The sequence below is a fragment of the Sarcophilus harrisii genome, chromosome 1 (genome assembly GCF_902635505.1).
Source record: "Sarcophilus harrisii chromosome 1, mSarHar1.11, whole genome shotgun sequence".
Taxonomy (NCBI): domain Eukaryota; kingdom Metazoa; phylum Chordata; class Mammalia; order Dasyuromorphia; family Dasyuridae; genus Sarcophilus; species Sarcophilus harrisii.
Window position 1 is genome coordinate 662,979,885 of NC_045426.1, and position 12,933 is coordinate 662,992,817.

Genomic DNA, 12,933 nt, shown 5'->3' on the forward strand with positions numbered 1-12,933 from the left:
TGAGTTCTTGTAAATCTTCCTTTTTTTGGAACAGGAACTTTGTAAAGACCTGTGCCACTAAGACTATCCAGGGTCCACTGGGTCAGACTCCCACTTTGAGCTGTTTAATAGTTCAAGGAAGTTCTCTTCAAGGAAGAAATTGAAACTGTTTTTTTACTTCTGACTAAAGGAAAATAGTTCTGATCTCTGGCCTTCCTGTATTGTCCAGTCATTGAAACTGACTGTTTCTGGCTTTCAGTGTCTTCACCTGTGCTGAATTGAAATAGAAGGAATGTGTGCTTTTTTTCAACATAGCTGCCAAGAAAAGCATATGTTGTTTTAGTCAAGAACATTGTCTTCTGTTTGTCATGGTCAGACCCCATCTGGTGTACAGTGTTCATTTTGGGGCACCACATTTTATTTTTAAAAATTCTAATTCATTCAGATTTAGTTGTCCCACCCTTGACCATCCTATCCTGCTTTGTTTCCATGTTTTATTGATGCTTTAAGCTCTCCACACACACATTGAATCCACACTTTTAACAAAGAAAACTTTTTCCATGTCCTTCATAATCTGCCTCCAATTTACCTTTCTAATTTTGTTAGATACTACTTTTCTTCATATGCTACATTGCAGTTAAATTGAAAGCCTTCTGGCTGTTTTTCAAAGAAAATATTTCATTTCTTGTTTATATATCTTTGCATAGAACAAACATGGATAGATAAAAGTTTGCAAGGATGTAACAAAGATTTTTTTAATCAAACTGCTCAACAATAGAATGGGCTACTTTGTGGAGAAAGAAATTGTGTCCTTGTCATTAGACACATCTTGAGGAGTGTTTGGATACCTGCCCATCTTACCAGAATGCCATAAGAGATGGTACTACTGAATTGATTGGAGCAAAAGTAAGCTATTGAGAAAAAAAGCTTGATTTCAGACATAAAGAATTTGAGGTAGAAATGGGACATCTAGGTAGAGATGACTTGTAATTATTTGGAAATGAAGTTTAGAACTGAAGAAATATATTGTAGAAGCGGAGGGAACAAATTTGATTGCCAAGGGAGATATTTTTATTGATCCAGGATTTCATAAACATGGTATTCTCTCTAATAATGAAAAACATAATCTATCCAGGATTTCCCATCCTGTGCAGTTTTCATCTTTGCCCATTTATTACTGAAGATCCATATTCATTCAATATGCAGGAGACAGTTTTCATTTTCTGACATCACATGGATGTTAATGAAGCATGTGAACTATCATCATTAATCTCTTGTTGCCCTCTGTGATTAGCCCTTGATTTTCTTTACCCCTAGTCTTACTTTTTTTTTGATTACATACATTATGCCACTTCTGTAAAATAACTTGTTTGTGATATATTGCAACCAGTTCACACTCATCATAGACTTTTCCATTGCTCTCAGTTCTTTGAAATCTGTACCAGTGATTCTCAAACTTTTGAGGCTCATGATGTAGGTGACAGTAGCATTGATCCCACTAGCACTGGGAAGACTAGATTTCAAAGGTAGTCTTACATATTTAATAACTATGTCTGAGCACAGCTGGAGCAGTCATTTATCTTTTGTCTGCTGGTCCCTCACTGTAAAATATAGATAATAATCTATCAATCTTCCAGGGTTGTTGTAAAGTTAAAATGAGATAATATTTGTAAAACACATGTAAAAATATAGCATTTGACAGATAGGAGGTGCTTAATAAATGTTTGTTTCCTTTCTTCCTTTGATATTCTTAAAATGTAAAACTACAAAGAGTTTTTTGTTAATATGGGCCCTACCCACTGATAGTTTCTAAATTAGAAATTAAAGCATCTTACTGTTGTTTATAAAATGCCTTTGACCTTGTAGAGCCCTGAAAAGGAGTCACGAGTCTCCAAGGTTCCCTGAATTGCATTGTGAACCATTGGACTAGAATATCATGGAAGCACTGGATTAGAATATGTATCATTTACAACTGTCATCAGAAAAATATGGGCCTTTTTTTCATGTTGAAAATTATGGTCATTGAAAGAACTGTGTACTTAAATCCAACAATATTTTTTTGCTGGCAATCCAACGCACTTTTCTTTTCCTGTTCATTTAAAGGCTCAGGTCCTTATCTATGTATCCTGTCTGTCCCAGGTATCTTAACAGGTATCTGTTAAGTTTGCCCACCCACTGGAATTTCTTAAATCTGAGAAATAGGCATCTTTCAAATACTCTTTTTTTTTTTTTTTCTCATTTAAAGAGCAAACTCTCCTAAATGATTATGAATCTTATTTAGGAATCTTTATAGTGTTTTGGGCTTAATGCAGTAAGTAAAATGCCATCTGGGAAAACTTTCCCAGGATGGGAACTCTCTTCCACTTGTTTCTTTTATTGTGCATCAACTCCATTAGAGTCAAACAACTCTGGTAAGCATATATTTTCCTCTTAAGGCATACTTGATCCTACCAGACTGTTAGCCAGCGAGTTTTTTTCTATTATATCCATCAAAATATTTTGCCTACTTTTGATATTCTAAGGAGAAAACTTGTTGGGAAAGAATGTTTTGTCTCCCAGTTAAAAAAAAAAAAAAAGAACAAACCACTAAACAATCTTATCAGTCGGTAATATCATTATAATGATAACGTCTCCTAAGGAATATCACTTGTAAAAACCTACCCTTTCTCTCTGGATGTCCTCCCTGCATTAGTAGATTAATCTCATCAAAATTGTGTGTAGCTGGGAAAGTAGGCAAGAGTCAAGAACCATTGATCTTTCCTATTGCTGCTCCTTGCCCCTCCTCTTTTTTTTTTTTTAAAGTGATATTTAAGTCAGTTTTTTTGGTTGGATTTTTGCTACTTTTTCTTCTTTAATGTACCTTGTAAATTGATTTCTTGGTGGATTCAAAATTGTGTGATACTGAGAATGGCCTTTATCTATTTGTGGTCTAATTTATTTCATTATTATTTCCATTATTCACATAATACTGTAACATTAGCATCCAAATGTGGCGATTCTTCTTTCCTTCATGGTGAAAAGATTATGTTATTTTTTTTAATTGCAGATATTTTTCATCCTTAAATGACACACTTCTTTAAATTTGTTTTCCATCAGCAGATTTTCAGTGTTTTATGAGGCATTAATGGCCTTGATTTCCTCATTATGACAGTTAATTTTGGTCATTTAAACTTTTATAAGAAATTATTTAACTTATTGTGTATCTAATTTATATTTTAATGTATTTAACATCTACTGGTCATCCTGCCATCTAGGGGAGGGGTTGGGGGGGGTAAGAGGTGAAAAATTGGAACAAGAGGTTTGGCAATTGTTAATGCTGTAAAGTTACCTGTGCATATATCCTGTAAATAAAAGGCTATTAAAAAAAAAAAAAATGATCTACAAATCCTCTAAAAGTTGAAAAAACAAAAAAGAAATTATTTAATTGATGGTACTATATCCTTTCCTCATTTTTTAGCATCAGTGATATTTTTAAATGTTAAGTTGAAGTTGTTTAAATTGCATGCCCTGTTTTTTCACCAACATTTGGTATTTGATGATGAATTCTTTGGCCATGGAAATCCTTGAAACAAAGTGGCTTTCCAACTTATGACATCCAGCTCTGCTTCTGAAATGACAGTGGCAGAGTGGGAACAAAGGTATTAAAAGGTGCTAAAATCACTAAGTTTTTTTAAGACTGTTAATAACCTTAGCGCTGAGTTAATACTGAGTTAATACTGTAATCTTAAACTTAGCTACTATGAGTGAGTTTTTGGCTTACTCAGAATGTGGTATTCATATCTAGAGACCACTGACTTACTATTAGTGGAAATTATTTATAAAAGTCCTGACATTCTCAATATAAACAAAAACTGAAGAAATTTTTCACCAACTAGCTTAACAGATTTTTTTCAGAGAAGTAAAGAAGTTGGCTAAGTAGTTTCATAGTGGGGACTAGGAAATTCATTCAAAAAGCACCTTTTATGTGCTAGGCTAAGCACTTTACAATTATTATCTCATTTGATTCTCACAAACTAGTTAGGTGCTATTAATTATTTCCATTTTATAGTAAAGGTGGAGAAAACAGGTTAAGAGTAACTTGCCTGTTGTTATATAGTTGCTGAGATTAGATTTGAACTCAGGTCTTCCTGACTCCAGATCCAGTACTCTATCCACTGTGCTACCAGCTACTTCCATATAATGTATCTTAAAGACAATAAGAAACATCCTTTCATCAAACATTTTATCATCTTGGATAGTGATTGTGATAAGTATTTGCAGAAAGATCACTGAACATGTGTAACAGACATGTTGTAGAGGTGAAAAACTTTTTAATGAAGAATGTGAAGCTATCTTCCAGATAAAAATATAGATGAGCTTTGATACTCTGTGACATCAGTACAAAAATTGGAATAGGTAAGATAGTGAGAAATATATTAGAAACATAGAACAGAAATAAGGAATGAGGCCAAACATCTGTAAAAGTTTCATTCCTTCAGGTCATGAATACTTTTCATGATTTATATTTTCAAGATTCAGAGGGAACTAAACATAGTGAACATCAGAAAAAGAGAACTTGATTTTATTTTAATGGACTGTTACTTGTTTGATTTTTTTTTTTTTTTTTTTTGAAAACAGGCATTTGGGGGTAAGTGGCCAGCCCAGGATGACATAGCTTGACATATAAGGTCAAGTATTTCAGGCTGTATTTGATCTCAGGTTCTCCTGATTCTAGGGCTATTACTTTGTTCACTGTACCTACTTGTCTCTGGAAATTTTCTTTTTTCTTTTTTGCTGAGGCAATTAAGGTTAAGTGACTTGCCCAGGGTCACACAGCTAGGAAGTGTTAAGTGTGTGAGATCAATTGAACTCAGATCCTCCTGACTTCAGGGCTGGTGCTTTATCCATTGTACCACCTATCTTCCCCTTTAGTAATTATTCTTAATTTAGCAGTCGTCAGACTACTGACTTCTTAAAGATAAAATCAATATAAAACTAGGAGAAATAATGAAAATGAAAAAAAAATATGCAAATGTTTATCTGGGCTGACTTATCTAAATAAATTATTGATCAAATATAGGAGAGAAAAAAGGATATGGACAAAGACTACATTATTTTTTATTATTATTATAGCTTTTTATTGACAGAACATATGCATGGGTAATTTTTGCAGCATTGTCCCTTGCACTCACTTCTGTTCCAACAGAAGTTGTCCCTTAGTTCCCTCAACACCCTCCCCTAGACAGCAGGCAGTCTCATACATGTTAAACATGTTAAAATATATCTTAGATACAATATATGTGTACAGAACCAAACAGTTCTCTTCCAACAGGAAGAATTGGATTCAGAAGGTAAAAATAACCTGAGAAGAAAAACAAAAATGCAAGTAGTCCACATTCATTTCCCAGTGTTCCTTCTCTGGGTGTAGCTGATCCTGTCCATCATTGATCAATTAGAACTGAATTGGATCTTCTGTTCAGACTACATTAATTTCATGCAGAATTTTAACTAATATAAACTAGTTGTCATAATAAGACTAAAAAAGCCTAATATTTTCTTAGCAATTTTTTGATTGATTTGTAAAAATATTTGTAAATTCTTATGAGGAAAGGTTGATGTAAGATGATGAGCAGAATCTCCTCATGAAATAGAATTAGTGAAGGATAAAAATCATTTTTAAAGCGAGTTTGAGAGAACTGATTAAGTAAAGTAAATGCAATAGAATTAAAGGATGAAAATAGAAAAATAACAAAGAAAAGAAAGTTGGGAAAGTTCTACAGATTGTTATAAAGTTCTGTTTTCGTCGTTAAGCATACTCCTAGAGATACTTAATAAAAGAGTTATATACTCAAGATGACACACTTGTAAGGACATCAAGGGATCAATTCATAAGATGTCTGAAGGAAACAATAACAAAAGTATGAAAAAAATTGGCAATGTTTTAATAACAAAGAATGGCAACCTAAGAATATCACTTATCATTCATCTATATGGCTACCTTTGTAAAAGTTGTTTGAAGACAATTTATAAACATACCAAGAATATTCCTGCAGAGGATATTATTAGTAGAAAACACACTTTCAGAAGCACTGTTCCCCAGTATATAATATATTTATCATTAAACAGTCAACTGAAAGACATAGGAAATATAAGACTTCGGTGTGCTTTTTGTGTATTGATTGCAAATAAGCATTTGATTGAATCTATTCACTGTCTAACTCTCTTTAATCATGTGATCATCCTTCTCTGACACCCTTTCCATCAATTCTGTTTAATAGTTCCTTATTTGGTATGCATTACAGCCTGTTCAAACCCACTGTGGACCTTTTCATTTTCCTTTGAGTAATACTTATTTTCTTTTGCACTTGGAGGGAATGGAGAAGCATAAGGTGGGTATAAAAAAAGTAAGCTGTATGATCAACAAAGATGATGAGTATCTTCACAGTTTTAGTAGAAAATGAGGAATGTCCCAGCATGATGAACTTATGGGAGGAAGTTGATAAGACTTATGTAGGATGGGCAGATTGGGATGTTTTGTCATCTGTATCATTTTCACAGTAGCCACATTGGTGAAATCACAGGTCCAAAGTTGTTTACTATTTACTATGTACATTGCCCCTAAATACTTTTCTTGAAGAGTGTTCATGATATGTAGATAGCAGGCTTCTGTGTGATCATATTTCAAATTCAATTTCTTATTTTTGACCATAGTTTCTAGTTTAATTTTGCTTTCCTCCTCTCTGACTTTACATTGAAGGCACATATAAAATTATGTTAATTTAACTTAGAGGAACTTATGAAGTTCTTTGTAGAATTTCTTTACTTCATCCTCTGCAACAGATGTTGAACTTTTTGCAGATGCTTCTGAATATGGCAAGACAAGATGATCAGATGTGTGGTAATATGACATTTCTTTATCTTCATGTGCATTGTAAAGCTATTTTCAAAGAAGTATCTGGGACCTGTGTTTCCATTTAGTTATATGAAATTATTTTTGTCTTATAAAATTCTTTTATAGAAAAAATATCAAGATTGACAGAATTCAGTTCCTCCTGTAGTATTATGATTTCTAAAAATATTAGAAAAAATACTCTTCAAACTCTGGTTCTCCTTTCTACTACTATCAATACAAAAAGAGAACTGGTTTGCATAGGACTTTGTGTTTTTCTTTCTTCTACAGGTTGCAGTGTCCAAAGAATTTATCCCCAAGTGACCAGTCTATTGGTTATGAGCCTTTCTAGACTTAACTAGGCTTCTTCTTGAAAAGCAGCCTGTGGAATAGTTTCTAGCATGGCAAAGAACTCATGCTATCACAGTGCCACAGTGAGGCATTGACATCTGACTCAATAGAGGAGGACAAAGACCTCAAGGACAGGTCCTTTCAAGAATATCAACATTAAGGGATTGAGAAGTTGTGCCAATGAAAGGGACAGAGATGATGAAACAAAGTGTCTACAGAGAAGGAGGAAGAAAATGTCTAGTAGCTCGTAGTTGCTACTAAGAAATTGCAGAGATAATGCCAAAAAAAAGATAGCGGTTTTTTTTGTTTGTTTTTGTTTTATTTCCCCAGCACTTAGCACAGTTCACATAATAAGCACTTAGTAAATGCTGGTTGGTTGGATTTAGTACTTAGGAGACCATTGGTGATCTTGGAGCAGATTCATTTAGAGTCCATGTATCGATAATTGCATGTGGTTGAGAGATTCTGGAGAGAAAACATGGAAGTATTGGATATTGAACAGCTTTCTCAAAGAGCTTAGCAGTGGAGAGGAGCTAGGATTACAGTAGCTGGATGGGCTGGAGAGGTTTAGAGAAGGTCTTTCAGTGTTGGAGGAATGTCATTCAATTGAAGATATATTAGGGCATTAGTTGGGAGGGAGGGATCCTTGAAAGAAGCTGTAGAGGATGGGAATACTTAATATTTTCTTTAATTGTGTTAAAGAAATTTGAGTGAGGATTTCTAAGAGATTAGTGAAAGAACAAAAATTCAGTATCCCTTAGGAGTCCTTGGAGCTGAAATATACCAGCATCCTCTTCAGCTACTTACAACCTGGGGTTTGTACCAGTCACAAGCTGCCTGGGGTTGGTTTGATCTTTGCCCCTTTGTTTTCTTTAACCATGTCCCCACGTATATGGTGATGGAGTACTGTGTGTGTGGGATGCAGGAGATGCTGGACAGCGTTCCAGAGAAAAGATTTCCAGTCTTTCAGGCTCACGGGTAAGTCTGATTTTAGTCCCTCTTATCCTCTCCCACCTCCATACCTTCAGTTGATACTGTTTTCCTGAATTAGCTTGATTTTGGCATATATCAGTGAGGCCTCTTGAAGACCAAATTCCCAAGAAGCATATCATGATCTGGCTCTACTTAGTTGGGAGAAGGGAGGTCTTCAAGCAAGACCATTGTTCTGTTACCGTGCGGGGGTCAGGGCTCCATATGTATAAAATATATATTCCTTTGTTGGTTTCATTTAACCCTGTACATATCTTGGCAGGGACTTTGAGTACATTTACCATGGTTTTCTAAGTAGTGAAGACTTTAGGATCCAAGGTTTTAATCCAATACTACAGATTCTCCCAAGTCTTCTACTTGTGTTTGTTTGTCCTGAAATCCTGGCTATGTTGCTTTTTTATGTGATGTAGTGGAAAGAACACTGGGATTCTGGACCACTTAGAATTAGAATCAAAGGACCTAAATTTGAGTCTTACCTCTACCATCTCATAGCTATGTCTTAGGCAAGCCAACTAAGCCTCAGTTTCCACATCTGTAAAACGAAATAGTTATACTACATGATCTCAGATATTCTTCTCACTATATATGTGTTCTATCCCTCTCAGGGGACAAGGATAAAAATTCTTGGTTTATTGCAGAAGCCATCTCTCCTGCCAAGTTCACTCCATGTGCTAACTTCTCCTGGGTAGGGCAAAGGAAAAAATTCATCCCGACAGAAAATGGGACTTTGTGTCCCATTTGTGTCTCTGATGTTTCTTCATGTAGCTACAGTAATCCAAAATAAAAGGAAACTGTTCCCAGCAAGATCTTTAGCTTAGACAGCAGCTCTTAGGGATTTAAGTCTTGTTGATGAAATGCTGACCTTTTGACTGGAGAGGAGACACCAGAAAAATTGAAACTTGGAAGAAAGAGTATAGCACACATAGTTCCCTTGCTTCCTCCCAACTTTGCTCCAGAGCTTAATGGATTATACATTTCACATGTGTCCCCTTTGCAACCTTGATTCTTGGTCTCTTTAGTCTTTGATAGAGCAATTTGAAGGGGAAAATTACCACTTTCTTTTAGTTTTGGGCAAAAGTGAAGGAGAGTAATCATAGGTACATGCCAAGGAGAAAGAACAGTGGTTGTGGATGAAATAAAAAAAAAAAAAATAGGAGATAATCCCTTGTCTCCTGCTGAGGAACAGAAGCCTGTTGACTTTTAGTCCTACTTCTGTATTTCCTAGGGCTGTCAACAAAGCCTTCTTCCATCATTCTGACTCTAGTACATGAAGTCCTGAAAGAGTTGAAGCAAATTCAATCTTTAACATCACTCATTATTCCTATCCTTTCCCATCTTTGTTCAAGAAGTTGATGTAGGATTAGCACTAACCTGCTCTCTAGGAATACCTCCTGTTCTCTAATTTACAGCAGCATCCCCAAGACTGGCCCCTTCCCGATACTATTGCTCTGACAAGGATTTGATGAAGTTGCTAAGGAACTTACTGTGGCTCACTGTGGGAAGCTGGACTAAAAGTCTCTTAGCCAGAGGAATTGTGGCCTCGGGCTTTGGCAGTGAAGTCCTTTAACTTAGGGACTCTGAGCTGTAAAGAAAACTTTGACTTCTAGAAAGTCAGAGTACCCAAGATGAAAATGGCCAGTAATAGAATTTGCATTCACAACAAATTTTCAGCCACAGAACCTAGGCCAGTTTCCTTCAATACAAAATTTTTTGTTCTTCTTGATTTATTATTTGTCTTTAGAACCATAAGTGACCATACACACACACTCACACATGCACACACACACACATGGACTCATGTATCTTTCTAATGTGTGTAAGTAAATGGAGAAAAGATAGTAATTTAGCCATGAGGCTTGAGATTAGTTGAAATTCCTTAATCATATTGGCATGGGGGGGGGGGTGGAATTGAGGTGCTTAGATATTTAGAAGAATTTATTTTCTTCAGCGTTGTGCAGGATCTTCCAGATCATCAGAGTCAACCCCTCATTCAAAGGGAGTTCATAGATTTGTAGAATTTAGACCTGGATGAAAGTTCCTCCAGTCCAAGCCCTTCATTTTACAGATGAAGAAACTGAGGGACTTCCCTGAGGTCACACAGTTAGTTGCAGAAGAAGGACTAAAACTTAAGTCTCTTAACTCCATCCAAAATCTGACACATGAGCATTTGTTCTCTGAAGATGATCCAGCTGATTAGCATCAAAGCCAGAGTTGGAGCCCCAGTTTTCATGAACTTTTATTCACTGCTCCATAACACAAGTCTGTACACTTGGGGGCCAAACAGGTCTGTTTAAACTTGATATGAATGTATTGCATTTCCCTGATTACCTTATATTATTTCTGTCCTTTGCATTCTCTGCAGGTACTTTTGCCAGCTTATAGATGGGTTAGAATATTTGCATAGCCAAGGAATTGTCCATAAAGATATAAAACCAGGGAACCTGCTGCTTACAACCAATGGGACGCTAAAAATATCTGACTTAGGAGTAGCAGAGGTAAGAGAGGGAGAGGAAAAATGAGAAGGAAGGGGGAGGGGAAAGGGAGGGAGAGAGATATTTTTTTTGATCTGTTCTTACAGACCTATCCTCATGGCACCTTCCCTATTACAGTTGTAAATGTGGTGTGACAGAGTCATCTTAACTTTAATTTGTAAGGATCTGATTATTTCTTCTTTTTTCTATTTTCTGGTATAGGCATTGCATCCATTTGCAGAAGATGATACATGCAGAACGAGCCAAGGGTCACCAGCATTCCAGCCACCAGAAATAGCCAATGGCTTAGACACCTTTTCAGGCTTTAAAGTAGACATTTGGTCAGCTGGGGTCACACTGTAAGTGACTTAAGTTCCCATCACCTAGATAACAGAAGTGTTCAAACAGGAGCTGGATAATAGCCCATCAGGAATGCTATAGAGGAGCCCCCTGCACTGAAAGGGTAGATCACATGCCCCTGTATAGGATCCTTGTAACTCAGAAATTAAATCCTTGTAGCTGTCATGCTGTTTCTGATAAGAAAATAGGAGAAGGGGGTATTGAGGAAAGGCTGGGAGGACGATTGAAAGGATCTCTCAGAGAAAGTAGGGCTGGATAGAATACTTTGTTAGAGGGTGTTCTGAAAGACCTTCTGGACTATAAAGAGCTAGATATTCAGAATATTAAGTTAAAAGTGCCTTTGAAATATAGAGAAAAGAGACCTCAGAAATCAAGTTCCACTGTCTTATTACAGAAGACCAAATTGAGAGGCCCAGAAGAGGTGAAGGGACTTTCTTGCCCAAGGTAATGCAGCAAACTTGTGAGATTTAGACTATAAAGGGACAGGGTCCCCTTGTAATGTATTTTATTCAAAGGGCAGCTGCACTGTTATCAGACTCATATAATCACCCTACTTTCTCCCCAGACACTTGATTCCCAGGTCCAGCTAATCTAATTTGAAGGTGTCCACTTTGCTGACTTGTTTATCAAATGCTGGCTATATGCAATTGGGTCTCAAAGTCTAAGACAGTTTATTGACAGTGCCTTAGCTTGCATTTCTCATCCCCAGCCAGTACAAGTAAAATGGTGAAAGCAACCTTATCAATATATTTCACATTCAGCTGAGAAATAAACTAGCTCCTATTTATGCTTATCAAAGACAACACACATCACATACCTCTCGTTATTTAATATGTCTGTAGCCTGAAAACTTGGCTATTTTGTTCCCTAACTCAGATGGTGACAGTTGGATAACCAAGATGCAGCTTGTTAAACTGTGATCACTGGGAACTCTAGGTTCATTCACACAAGGGCTGGATTAAGGAATCAAATAAGGCAGTAAGGTATGAAATGAGATTTCATAGGAACACAGATTTGGAACCAGAAGGAACAACTTTCTTTAGATCATATCGACATCTGTTGCCTTTTTCCACTGTACCAATCCACACTAGTGGGTTACTTTCCACATTGTCCTTTTGAAGACTTCAAATTTTGATTCAGGCTTAGCTAGCTATTGTACCTTATTGAAGTTATATGTTTGATGAAAGAACCTGTGACCTCTGTTATTGTCCATGGGGTTTTCTTGGTAAAGATAAAAGAGTGGTATACTATTTCCTTCTCTAGTGGATTAAGGCCATCAGAGATTAAATGTTTTGCCTGGGGTCACAGCTAGGAAGTGTCTTGAGGCCAGATTTTAATTAACATTTTCTTGATTCCAGGTTCAGTGTTCTATGCATTGAGCCACTTAGCTGCCTCTGACATTTCTAGAAACTACTTTTAACTGATTCCTAAGAGGGTACTGAGTTAGAAGCAAAGTTATTATGAACAAACGAGGATTAACTTTAGAGAAAGGCAACCATAGGCTTCTCAAATCATCTCACACTGTTTACATATTCCAACAGTTTATAAACATCAAGTATTCTTTCAATAATCATTAATATATACTTGTTTTCAAAGAACTATGCTTTATATACAGTGGGAAATAAGTATAGGAATAATATCCTTGCCCTCTTAGAAGTTAAAGTTTTAACATACACACAGTCTCACACCCTCACTATGTATGTATAATTTTTATTTAAGTGATAATTTATATCAAATGCTGTGAGATTAAATTAGGGAGAAATTTAATTCTGGCTAAATCAGGAAATACTTCATAAAAGAGCTAGAGCTTAAACTGAATTTTGACGAATGGCTAAATTTTTTAAATTATGTTTTGGAAGTTTTAAAAAGTTATATTTATTTAAAACTTAAATGCAAAATGACTAAAAGAAAAAA

At 35.8% G+C, this 12,933-nt stretch overlaps 1 protein-coding gene across 3 annotated transcripts in view; it reads left to right on the plus strand.

Annotated features, from left to right (window-relative positions):
- Positions 1-12,933, plus strand: part of STK11 (serine/threonine kinase 11) — a 170,775-nt gene that overhangs the window by 78,163 nt on the left and 79,679 nt on the right. For all 3 annotated transcript variants that reach the window (XM_003760830.3, XM_031948037.1, XM_031948038.1), the window contains exons 3-5: positions 8,087-8,176; positions 10,551-10,683; positions 10,882-11,018. In XM_003760830.3, coding sequence (XP_003760878.1) covers positions 8,087-8,176; positions 10,551-10,683; positions 10,882-11,018 — 360 coding nt within the window. The remainder of the gene's footprint in view (positions 1-8,086; positions 8,177-10,550; positions 10,684-10,881; positions 11,019-12,933) is intronic.